General features: G+C 34.1%; 1 protein-coding gene across 1 annotated transcript; it reads left to right on the forward strand.

Moving 5' to 3' along the window:
- Window positions 1-941: 941 nt before the first annotated feature.
- On the forward strand, window positions 942-13,664 carry LOC127863012 (uncharacterized). Its single transcript, XM_052402359.1, has 5 exons — window positions 942-1,203; window positions 5,123-5,177; window positions 9,063-9,251; window positions 12,476-12,609; window positions 13,018-13,664. Exons 1-5 carry the CDS (start codon window positions 1,137-1,139, stop codon window positions 13,101-13,103), a joined length of 531 nt encoding a protein of 176 aa, XP_052258319.1. The 5' UTR covers window positions 942-1,136; the 3' UTR covers window positions 13,104-13,664.
- Window positions 13,665-14,123: the final 459 nt, after the last annotated feature.

Genomic DNA, 14,123 nt, shown 5'->3' on the forward strand with positions numbered 1-14,123 from the left:
CACACTTTCCTGCGTATTCTTGTTGGCAGTACCTGAGGGCAGAATGGCCTTTGAACGTACTTTATGACCAATTTCTACCCATGTTTTGTGGCCGCCCATGGCTCAATCCCGCGATCTTCGTATTTGTGGTCTGGGACCGTTTCAATTAACATCGTAATACACATTCACGATAAGATATATTTTTCTAAGATGCCTAATTTCTTAAGTCCATATCATATGTTTATAAATGTTCAGTACTTAATTACTTACATTTGCATCTCTAGCGCCGTATATATTTGACGAGCATAGCGGGCTAGTTCGTCCACTTATTAAGATTACAAAATTCTCTCGTAAGTTAACATTGTCGTACGATCGTTTATGAAACCACCCTTTCGCTCTACCACCTGAGATAGAAGATCCGACAATAAAGATACGCACTAAGAAAATGTTACATAACCAAAACAAAATAATTCATATAATTATGCATAATTTCAACTACAAAATCTTAGATATTATAATTTAATGTTCCATGATCATTTTCGTATGTGTCTAGGATTAAATAAAAAGACAACTACACATACAGGTAGGCCAGCAGTAGCCCTGTGTTAAAGTATCCGTTACAAAATGATCCTAATCTAAACATTACACCAATAATAGACAAAAATGTGTCCAAATAACCTAGGTCAACGGGTATACCGAAACAACACCTCTATGTAAATCAAACAATGAAATTAAGTTTAAACTCGGACTGTTGGCCATGCTGTAGGAGCTTTGATGGTATTCTTACTTGACCGCGATGGTTTGCATGAGTGACATCTCAAAACAAACGCAGTCTTTTGAAACATTAGATTTAAACTTTAAACTACATATACCCGTACATGCACTGCTCTGTACCTTCGGGCTGGATGTCGCCGGATTTAAACATCAGATTTTAGTCTTGCATTTAGGGTGTGCCTGCCCTATATGATCTACCCACACGTATTTGTATATATTAATATTGATAGTCACAGACGTTTGGTTGTGTCTCGTGCGAAATACTACGCTGGTTTAATTTGCTTTAATTACCGATGGAGTAAACATTCGTATGTGGAAAGTCTTCTTGAAAGTGATGTAAAGTTCGATACTGTCACTTTGTCTGCACAAGCGATAGTGATTTCATGGATATGGAAGGCAATATTCTGAAGAATGCGATCGTAGCACTTGTAGCAGCCTTAATGTTCCAAGGTAAGCTCATTTGAGATATTTGATTAATTTTACTTTTACTATAATTTTGTTATTGTTTAAGTCTTCGGCGCTTTTCCCCATGAACTACCGTGTAATTAACATGTGTCGGTAATATAAGTCATTATCTGATTTTGATCCTGACCTGTTCTTCTCATTAAAATGTTAAGCTCGGTCCAATTAAGCTCGGTCCAATTAAGCTCGGTCCAATTAAGCTCGGTCCAATTAAGCTCGGTCCAATTAAGCTCGGTCCGATTCCCAGTTTCAAGTTTTTTCCCCCAAAAGACTGCATACATTTCCCAATTTTATGATGTTAAAAACAATAATAATTTATAAATATTTTCAGAAATAGCCTTAAACGAACCCTATATGTATATTCACTTAAAAACACGTTTTGCACGCAAACAACCGCTATTTCATCATCATCATCATCATCATCATCATCATCATCATCATCATCATCATCATCATCATCATCATCATCATCATCATCATCATCATCATCATCATCATCATCATCATCATCATCATCATCATCATCATCATCATCATCATCATCATCACCACCACCATCATCATCATCATCATCATCATCATCATCATCATCATCATCATCATCATCATCATCATCATCATCATCATCATCATCATCACCACCATCATCATCATCATCATCATCATCCTTGTCGTCGTCGTCTTAATCATCACCACCATCACCACCACCATCATCATCATCATCATCATCATCATCATCATCATCATCATCATCATCATCATCATCATCATCATCATCATCATCATCACCACAAGCAACACCAATTTAATCATCATCACTTCCACCAGCATAACTCAAACAAAAACAAGGTTTTCATCACCAACATCTTCACATCTTTATTCAAATTATATTTTAAGAATGATATTATAATTATGATGCTAACAAGACTATTTTAATTTTTTGGACAAATTAATTTCCGGTGCATTGCACATTGTGCAATAACGACATTCAATGCCTATTTAATATGGATATTTTAATAACATCTTCCGGATTGTATAAGATGTGATCTTCTGTACCGTCTGAACTATTTAAGCGTGTTTTATTGTTATCTGCATTAAAAAGTGGTTTGTGCTCACAACGATATTAAACTGACCTAAAAAAATGTGAATACCCGTTTAAAAATACAAAGCTTAATGCAGCCGAGCTTAATGTATATAAAGAACTTAAAGCAGTAATCTACATAATAATAACAATAATGACAGGCAAAATTAATAATTTAAAGAATAAATTATTACTATCAGCAGTAATAACGACGAGCTTTTTTGTGCGTTTAGCAGTAATATGCATAATACTGATAATAAAGACAGTCAAAATTCATGATTTTAGGCATAAACCATGTCAACTTCTGACATGTTCACATTTGCAAAGCATTTTGATTTAATAATCCAACCAAGTGACCATTTTCTCCAATGATCCAAATGCTTATGCACATTCAAAGTTTCATAAGCAATCTGTCCCATTCCGCGTGTTATTACGACGTCCAAGTGCATTGGGCAATAGCGTTACGAAGTTCGATGAACTTTCGATGACACCGAAACTAAAATTCAATGCATGCGCCTGCGTTTGGAAGTCTGGTGTAGCCTCGTGAGTCTTAAATAATGGTGAATTATGATACAAGTTTTCGAATACAATTGTATTTTTCTTCATTTTATCTGTATATGCAGTGTCTGGACGATCACGCACAATTTATTTCATAAACACCGTAACGGCCGTTAATTACGGGCGCCACCTCTTTTTTTGAGATGCTTTAATAAATGAGCCAATGCAACATCCGATTTGGCGCTCAGGCCCGGATGTTTTGAAAATCCATAGATAATTTTACAGGATGATAAGGGTGTATATGTTTTTTCAGCATATATCGCATAATTTTTTTAATCGGGCAATGTGGTGCTATTCAGCGAAGATTAATTCATAAAAAATGTACAGAAACATACATTCTCAAACCATTTAAAATCATCAGAATCTTTTTAAGTTGTGGCATAGCGGATTAAAAAAATATATTTTGATGAGTTATTCCTGTGTGACGAGCAAATTTCCGCCCAATTAAATCGCTAACGACAAAAACGATTCTGCAGAAACATATATTAGATAATGCATGCACAAAAATAGTGGCTTCTTGTCGACGTAATATATAATTTTGCATTTTTCCAATAGAAATGGAGCCAATTCTAAGGAGGTGGCACTAATGATATAAGGTGGCGCCAATTTAGGATGTATCAATTAACAGTCGTATTGCAATGACATCATCACATGACGTACATTTGATTGATACTGTTATTTGTATTATTTACTTTATTTTTCAACGTACATACGAAGGCCCAAATCTTTGCAGAACATAAACACATTATATAATAAATAAGATGTAGTTTTTTAAATATATAAGTTATCAACTCAATTAAGAAGTCACCAACATGAATAAAACCAATAACTACATTCTCAACATTATCAACATATTTCATCGACAGCAATTTTTGTATACAGTATGATATTTATCGAATAAATATAAGATAATACTGATTCTTGAAACTATGATTTGTGTCCCTTAATTTAAATGCTTAATTCACTAAAAGGCCAAGGTCGACGAATTTTAATTAGGCTCATATATGTTGTTTTTTCAAAACAATCAACTCCAAAAATGAAGATAGCTCGGTCTTTTACCGTTAACTTTTTTGTATAATACATGTTCAACGTTGTTATCTGACAAAGACGAACGATTAGATCCATCAAAACATTATTAGAAAATTTACTGTTTCTAATAATAACGCTCGCGACTCAAATGTGCTGAAGTATTCAAATTTCAAAAATAAATGTAAGTCCTGCAATCATAGAAACCATTACATACAATATGTTTCTTTAAAAAAGCTATGAATGTGCATTTGCGCTACATCCTATTCTTAGCGCCACCTCCTTGGCATTGGCTGTATCTCTTTTTGAAAAATTGCAAATTATGTATCACATCGGCTAGAAGCCGATGTTTTTGCGCATGCATTAACTTGTACATGTTAAAAGCAATCGTTTTGTGATTAAACTGGCTGGGGATGTCCTGGTCACACTGGCACAATACTTCGATTTGCTTTTACGAAATCTACAATGCAACAACTTATAAAGGATGGCGAAAGTTTATCCAGGTAGGCTCAGAAAAAGAAAATAGGCGAGCTTTAGCGAGCCCTAGTTTCTTGTTCGGGCCGAACCGGATAGACTTTCTCCATCTCGGCACTAACCATGTACTCGATTTATTCTGCTTCATTTTAAATTATGTCTTTAACATAGTGCTATTTTGTTCGATTGAATGATATTTCATTGAAAAATAAAATCAATTGCAGACGACTGCAAATAAGTATTAGTGGAGTGTAACCTTTCAATTTATATTAAAAACGCCGTATATCAAAGGTTATGAGTAAATAAATTTAAAGGCGAAAGTGATTACTTAATTGCCATATGTTGGCTTAAATTTAATAAATATTCATTACTTTTACTATCATTTTGTTTTGACAAAACATTTCGCAGGAACCTCGCACATATTTTTTGTAAAAGGTAAAATATAAGAACATGTTAATCGGCGCGTAGGAAAACGTATATGTACTTATGGTTAGATCGTGGTCACGCGAGGTACTGCCGTAGATCAACTAGTTTATTCGACCCTGTTTTATTATAGGTCAATGTTTGGAACAGAGGCAGGATAAATAATTAACATGGCGACTATGTATTATCTGTATTTAATCATCCGCGTTAATATTAACCATTTATAGTCATTATGTTATAATTTGCTTAAATATTTGTCCTATTGGGCGACCGGGCTTTTATTGGCCTACGTTGTCTTGACCGCAACACGAATTTCTTAACACTGCGTTTTTGCTCTGTTTCCAGGACTCGACATTGTGCATTGTGCCGAGTGTTGCGCGCCATATTTGGATGGTAACGGGTAGGTCTATGTACATACAGTAGTTGCTCTCAGTTTTCGAAAACTATACGTTTCAGGAAACAATATTTTGTATCACAAACAATTATATATTTTAACCCAAATGCTGCGGACTCCCATATTTTCCCTTTTGTATTAATAACATTAAATTTTCGGACGGTAGCCTTTATAAAAAAAATTTCTTTGCGTAGATCTTTTTATACATCGCATACGTGTTTTTACAACCGGACGACGGGCATGAAAGCCGTAAGATGATTGCAAAAAGTAATTGGGCCAATACATATGGGTAGATCGGGATGTTAACCTGATATACAGTAGATAATAAATGCAGCCCCAGGCGCAGATGGACCGTAGCAGCTTCTATTGTATACGAAATATGAATTTTGGTATGGGGTTGAATATATCGTTGTTATGGACCAATAAGTACGGCGGCTAAATGTTTGAACATTTTTCGTTTTACATCACTTGGGAAACAACTGTTTGGTGTCAACGAGTGTCGATTACAATTATACTGTTTGCATTTGAAGGTTCATACAAAAGTCTATTAAATAATTTTAGTAATATTATTATCATTACACTTCATTTAATATAAACTAGTAGTTGATACCTTGTTGTTAGTGAAGAAGCGTCGACGGCAATTAATCCCCGAAATAATTTAATATTTATAAAATGAACACATCAATCTGGTCTTGATGCTTATCGAGAAGACCAACCACTTACGTGTACACTAAAGACGATGATATACGATATACTAAGATTTTAAAGTGAATATGCCGGAAACTTGAGGTATGTCTTTCACATAAATTTGCATACAATTAAAGCTGACCGTGTACAAGGGGGTGAACGTTAATGTGTGTAACAGTACGCTCACTTCCTTAGTGAAGTTTACCCACTATTCAACTGGATAAGCGATATTCAGTTCGCATAATGTATACATCACACTTGGAGAATACATGACCAACGAATTAGGCAGTACAAATAGATTTTGCTTAAGGCGTTTCATTAAAAAGACGTGTTGACAGTTTATGTGTTAAATCGGTAAAATTAGTATTCATGAAACGATATTTCTAAGTCATGAGTGTTTATTCCGATTATTATCTGTGCAATATACTTTCGTTAAGCGGCCCATCCACACACAATATCATTGTCAATTTTATTGACTCAATAATATTGACAGAATATTTGTGTGCCCTTTATTAGCCATGTTGACTGTACGGAAATTTTGACGAGACTATAAATATTGATTAAATATTATTAAAGACTGCAAAACACTTGTCAATAAATTGACAATGCGTCAATAAATATTTGAAATCTCTGATTTTCATCAATACACTGACGGTGTCTTCAATATCATCAATTCACTATCAATTTTATTGTCAATCTTCATTATTGACAATAAAATTGACAATGATATTGTGTGTGGATAGGCCGCTTTACGGAATCTGTGACAATCTGTCAACATGCCGCATGTAGAAACAAATAAATATCTTTTTAAGACGATATTCGGCCTATATACTGATTTTGATTTTGATAATACATGTTGATATTAAAGCTTCCTGAATAAGTATATTGAAAAAAGGTTAAATTGTTGTTTGTTTGTTTTAAAGTTTTTAAATTCTTATCCCTCGAATAAAATGTTTGGTATGTATTGTATTTCATACTGGTGTATGAAACATGTTTAATGTATGGGGATGCAGTATATTAAGCAATAAATTATACATTTTACATTTGCAATGCGTTATATATATATATATATATATATATATATATATATATATATATATATATATATATATATATATATATGGCTATGTGTTTAAATTGTGTAAATATACATACATATATATATATATATATATATATATATATATATATATATATATATATATATATATGTATATTTACACAATTTAAACACATATCCATTTATCTATGTACATGTGTACTAATATTGCAAACGTTTGTAAGTAGATATATATATCACGTCAAGTCATACTATGAAAAAAATTGAAGGAAGACCGTGTTATTTGCAAATCGCTTTCATGAAAGATATCCAGATTGGCTGACCGTCTGCTGACAATGGCATGCTGCGAGATGTGAACTATTAAGTCCAAAAGAAGATGCACACTATTAATGCTGTAATGCTGGCTCTTTGTTCTTTTGTGCCTACATACATGCCATACAGATCAAGTGAGAAATTCGTTCCGGCCCATTGATTTGAGGCGAAATAATGGGCCTTGAAATTATCTGTATAATAATCTTTTTTCCGGATTTTTTTACGCAACGCTTTCAGATATTGAGCTGATTTGTGGTATGTGAGTCAACATACATTACTTTCAGATGATGTGTGAAATTCGTTCGGGTCCGTAGTCCGAAGATAGGGTCTGAGACTTTAACATTTTCTCCATAGTAAACGTTTTCCGGACGTTTTTTTACGCAACAGCTTCAGATATTGAGCTTATATTTAGTATGTGAGTCTACCTACATGACCTCAAGATGACGTGTGAAATTCGTACCGGTCCATTGATTTTTGGCGAAGTTAGGGGCTTTGGGCATAGAAATTATTCTGTATTATACCTTTTCTTTTTTTCCCGTTTTTTTCACTCAATGCTTTTCGATATTGAGATGATTTTTTTGTATTTGAGTCTTCCTACGTGAGTTACATTTGAATTGTAAGTTTCGTTTTTGTCCATTTATTTTCGGATAAGTTATAGGCCTTGTTTTCTCTAAAATAGCTGCTGTAGAACTTCAAAGAGCAGTAAGGGACATTGTGTTTGAAAAAACGCAGCTTTTGTTCTCTTTGTATTCTACATTTCGTCACGTTGATTTTAGTGATAACTATATTAAAATAAATTTGATATATTGTTAAACATATGGACAATGTTCTGATTAAGTAGTTTAAGCATTGAACAGAAGGATTTGAAACTAAAACAGAAAGATGTATTTTCCTTGCATTTAACGCTTGGTTTCATTGTTATCTGTCTTCAACGTCATGTGTTTATACTATAATTAGAACATTGTTCAACACAAGAAAATTTTAAAAATAAAAAAGAACTATGTTAATACCAGCTATGGTCATGTTTTTGTGTTGTCCTCATTACAACAACATACTTTGTTTGTTGTATATTTGTTTCAACAATTACGACATAATGTTTAATGTTTCGAGAAGCAATACATTTAATAAATTTTGCTTCAAACACATAGCGGTTTGTAACAAAAAGTAAAAAATGCACAACGCAGTTTGAAATAACATAATAAAGTTTTAGGAACTCAAAGACTTAAATGAATAAATATCTGCGTCGATGCGCTGAAAGTGGCTTTATTTGCGAGAAAAGCTTACTATTTTAATATCACACGAAGTCTCCATGTCATATATCCAAAGCACTATACTCGAGAGCTGGTTCTATTTAATGGTAAAACTCTGGTGCAAGGATCGTAGGTTCGATCCCCGGCTCAAACCTAATTTTACTACTCGTGTTTCGTGTGTCGATATGTCGACACTTTTGTCTCATTATCTGGCATAACGCCCCAAAACAAAATAAATATCGTTTGTGGCGATGTCAATTTTAGAGAATCCATGTACATTCAATAAAAAATGTATCAAACGCACGTCTGTACGGTGGCAAAGATGCGTCATGTACATGTTTGTATTTATTTCACTCCCACATTTTTGTAACTCATAATACGAACGATAATACTCAATCTTGCGAACGAGTTAGTAATTATTATGATAGTATTTAGTTAAGCGGTAAAATAATGAAAACAATGATATACCCATAACAATCCTCATTGAAATGTATAAACATACAAAAACAATACAATAGAGTGCTTTCTCTAGAGGAAAAACGATAACAAACAATCTATTGAAACATACTTCCGATGTTTCAGGGAGTACCGCGCGTCATTTTGGTGCCCACAAAAGTGCTGTTACAGACGACATATTGGAGCGACACCAACAGAGACTCTTTATGTCAAAGAATTGGACTTCCGGTTCCGGGAATGTTGTGATAATCCTGACCACCAAGTGTATTCATACGAGCGACGTACGTGCCTTTTACAACAACCAATAAGTTTAAGGTAATTCATAATCGTCCGGGTGGAAAATTTTATCGGGTGCCAATTGTCCTCGTCGACACATTTACGAGGTGCCGATTGTCCGGGAATGCAAACAAACACAGTGAGCCGGTTGTCCGGATACCGTTTAATGTTATCAAAATATATATAGAAAATAACCCTGACAAATTCGCATTTGACCTCCAACTTATACCATGTCTATTCAGTGCAATAAAACTAACTCATACGTTTTTTACAACCCCTTTTGAAATTATTGTTATAACAGCATCAGGATTACTGACTATGCTAAAATAAACAAATTTAAATCCATGGTTACGACATGAGTCCAATGTGAGCAGCGGGCGGTCTTTTGACCTATAACAACTGTGATATAAAAACAATAGATCTATCCCGGAAAAGCACGAGTTTAGAAAATCTAACTAATCACCCCGGTACAAACAACGCTTGGCAATTACATCAACCAATGAATGATAGCTTACTTTAAATTATAACGGTTGATACGGTGTGTGATTTTGAAAAGATAATAAATGGGCCATGTTTTGAAGAAAATGTTCCAACTTGCTTTCCCGTTTAAATAGCTTAAAATGCCGCTTAGTCATTTGGTTAAGTATTATTTACAGTGTAAAGCTGATTTACAACAGTCATAAATCGCTACTCAAATCTGCTGCAGATCCGTTAGTTGACTTGGTTGTACATGGCCAGTAATACAAGTTTATATCAGTGAGGTATAAAATGAAGAGCTACACATTGTTTTCCTCTGTAAATTACGCGCTTGAGATCACATGCTGTAAAAAAAGCAACCGTTTTGGAGTGTCTTAGATGTTTGTTTTGTGGGATATATTGTGTTATATGGTTAAACGTGATACGAATACTTTTATTTGATTTATTTATTTATAAGCGTTTAATGATTTGCTTAGCTCACATCTCAACACGGGCTAGTTTCCTAAGGCGTGCTATAATGTACACAAACGTTCAACCGCTTGCTTGACTTGTTCTAATGTGGAACCAATAATGAAACGATTACGACACAAAATAACTCAGCACTCAACCCGAAGGCAGAAAAGGGAGAGGCTCAGTTGTATTCTTACTTCATTTAAAGCAAATATATGTTGTTATATCATTACAGGTCGGACAAACCGGTCAAAGTTGGTTAATATTGGGTAAACATTTCAGGCAGCATCCAGAATCATTTATATTTTTTATGTGTAATAAGATAGGTTATACTTACCCAGTCTATCATATTGTTGACTGCACCACGTATCGTATTGTAATAGATAAATTGTTCTATATTGTTGAAGACTGGTTCAAACAAAATGTTTTATGCGTTATTCTTAACAAACGAGGGGCACTTACTCCAGCATTCGTGCTACCATATAATATAACTTTGGCATCCCTTTGAGATCTGATGGCTGTACATTATACTGTGCACGTTTGGAAATGATTCGCTGGGAAATGGTATATTTGACTGTTTTGCCTGAAAAAAAGCACATAAAAAACTCTACTTCTGCTGATATGATCATGCTTATAACAACCGATATTGGTGTAACGATTGTATACAAAAAACTGTGTTCGTTGTGTTAATATGGGATAAAAAGTAAAGCCTATCTACCACCAAGGTGACCGAAAATGTATTCCATAAATCGCAGTCAAGGGTTGTGTATTGTCATATGTTAACCGGAACTTATTCATCAAACTCTCTCTTGACGAGCGATTAATATTTTTGTGCCATTTTGGTTTCCAGAGCTGGTCCTGGAACGATTTTAAGTTATCTTCATTGATTTTGAAGTGCATATATTTTTAAAAGAACAGTACTTAGCCATCTTTCTCTGTACGTGACACTGTGTGTAATAAGGTTGTAGGAATTCAATAAACAATTAAATGCTCATGTTTCACTGAAATAGGCTAGACAGAATGAGACCGAGACCACATATGGCCGCTCTCTTGCACAGAAAGCGATGTTGGTGTTTAAATGAATTGACTCATATATACAAAATATATATAGGTCATGCTCTGTGAAAAAGGGGTTTATTGCACGTGCGTAAAAATTTCAATGTCGTCCCAGATTTGCCTGTGCAGTTTTAACAGGCTTATCAGGGAATGACACTTTTCGCTTTTTTGATATTTTGCTTTTAAATTTTTGCACAGGCTTCTCTGGAATGATACTTTACGCACGTGCATTTAACCTCCTATTTCACAGAGCGCGGCTAATTGTTATAGTGATGGCAGCCGTGCGTGCCGCTTAAAGAGGATTACGTTTTAAAGCCACGGTAATCCATACGCCATTAATTTGTAATAAGTCGTAAGCACACTACTTGTATTTTGTGTGTATCGTTTAACACATCGTCATTTTGTGTGTATCGTTTAACACATCGTCATTTTGTGTGTATCGTTTAACACATCGTCATTTTGTGTGTATCGTTTAACACATCGTCATTTTGTGTGTATCGTTTAACAGATCGTCATTTTGTGCGAACACTTAGTGTGAATATAAGATTGAACAAATTCCACAAAGAGAGAGTTTTTTGTCCAACGTGCCCGTGTTTCATTTTAAAATTTGAAGTTTAAGTATATGAGCTCAGTTGGTCAAGTGGTCTTAGTATAAGCCTCTAACTCCGAGGGTCAGTTGTTCGAGTTCAGATATGGATATCTTTTTTTCTTTCTTTTAATTTATTCTTGTTTTTTTTTTTACTGGAGAAATTTAGTTCCAATGTTTGCATTAATTAATATAAGGCATTTAATGAAGAACTTTAATACATGCTTAAATCTGTTGAAAGGGTCCCTTTAACTAAGAGATTGTTCATTTTAGTTAAGATAATACAAATGATGAATCGTTGAATCAGTAAACGGTCGTACTTTGGTAAAATTAGGTTAAAGTTGAATTTAACCAAAGAAACCTGACTCAAATTATGCGCTAAGTGCTTATGTTATTACACCTAGGTAATACTTTTCATTTATCCGAGAACATGGTTTGTAAGCATACGTAAGTATTATTGTTGTTGCTGCACTAAAATATGCATTTTATTGACAATCCTGCATGTTTCAACACGTTCGCCTTTTCTATAAAACATGATTGACGTATCGAATACAAATACTCAATAACTGTCTACATAAAGTTTTATTTGTGTAGTCATTTTATTTTCAACAACATGTCAGCTATCCCAGTATTTTTATCTTTTATTTAAGCATGACTTATCGTAGTATAAAGTATGTTGAAATAATTATTTCAGAACTTACGTGCTCCTGACGACAGCGGTTTCCATAGTAACGGTGACCGGGACAATGGTGTACTGCCTCATATCGAAATGTCAAAACAAAATACACACGAAGAACAATGTGAATGTCTCTAACACTATAGACATTGGTAAGCACGAAAAAGCGACCAAGCTTTAATGTGACAGTTTAACTATGGGGAAATATAATCGCAGTTCCCAGTCACCCAAGTTTGCATAAGGGTCTACAAGTGCTACGTGTTAAACGGTTTTAAAAGATTGGCGATAAAACTTATTGTTTTATTTATGCTCTGTTTCGTTTGTTTGTAAACTATACATCGGATAGCAGCAACAACATCATTGATCAGTTATACTTAACATCTGTAAACAACACAAATACTATAAACTGTAACATTCATAAACTTTCGGAGACTTTTCCCACAATACATTTTTGGCGCGGACCAATACATTTTTACCGTTCGAGACTTACTGATGTAAAAATACCGTTTATTTGTCGTTGTTCACTGCCCGACTTTAAAAAATAAATTTATCTATTTCAGATGATATCACCAAGCCATTGGATCCGTTTGCTAGAATCGACTATCCAGAAAGAAAATCGAATTCATGGAAAATCTCTAAACTTTGATGTCCTATAGCAATGTTGCCTTTCTATGAATATAATATTACATATGTGTTCATCATTCTTGACGTAGTTTTTAATCAAATTCATGTTCATTCACATGTTCCTTCGTAACTCGTGACGAAGGCTATTAAGATTAAAAATAATGCACATATTCTGCCATTCTTTGTAACGTAAATGAGTTTACAAATCCCATTATAGTTGAATCGTTAGGGAATAGTTTCGTTCATCATTTCCGACGTCATACGATGTGCAGGATTTTTACGAATTCCCGAAACATTTTTAGCGAAATTATAGGGTATCGTTCCATCGGATTAACATCATAAATACTGTATACTAGTATATGGTATTACACTGCGAATCGTGTTAAAAAACACTGCGATTTCCTTACTGCAGTTAAGTGTAAATTAAATATAAAAAAAATCGAATATGTTACTTAACTTTTCCCGCATTCACTTTAAATTCGAATATTGCGTTATTAACACGGTTATAATAAACGTTATCAAAATTGTCAATAGTAGTGCATTTAAAACATACGTCTTTCAACTACTTGATCTTCAATCTCTTCATTTAATGGTGTGTGTATGTGTGTGTTTCAAAAAGGGAGAACGCTTGATACAATGTCGATAGCTTTCATATATTTTATGAATGAAAATTACGCGTTATCGTTTATTTATTTCTTGGAGTGTAGTTGATATTGTTTTGAATTAAAGGTACATAGGACATAGAAATGTTGATAAAACGCGTTAACAATCAACAGGTTATCAAATTCTTTCAACAAGTTTTTCTCAACAGGCGAGTCTTTGTGTCGCTTCGTGTCCTGTTTGTTTATAAAGAAGACCTAATTCAAATAGTGGGGCACAACGTATAACTAAGTATAATTTAGTCTGCAGGGCACTTATGATCTCACCTTATTCCTTTTCTTTATTGGAAACTGTAGTAAATGGGCCGTGCTCTGTGAAAATGGGTTTAATGCATGTGCGTAAAGTGTCGTCGCAGATTAGCATGTGCACTCGGAAAAGGATA

Source organism: Dreissena polymorpha, chromosome 16, assembly GCF_020536995.1.
Source record: "Dreissena polymorpha isolate Duluth1 chromosome 16, UMN_Dpol_1.0, whole genome shotgun sequence".
Taxonomy (NCBI): Eukaryota; Metazoa; Mollusca; class Bivalvia; order Myida; family Dreissenidae; genus Dreissena; species Dreissena polymorpha.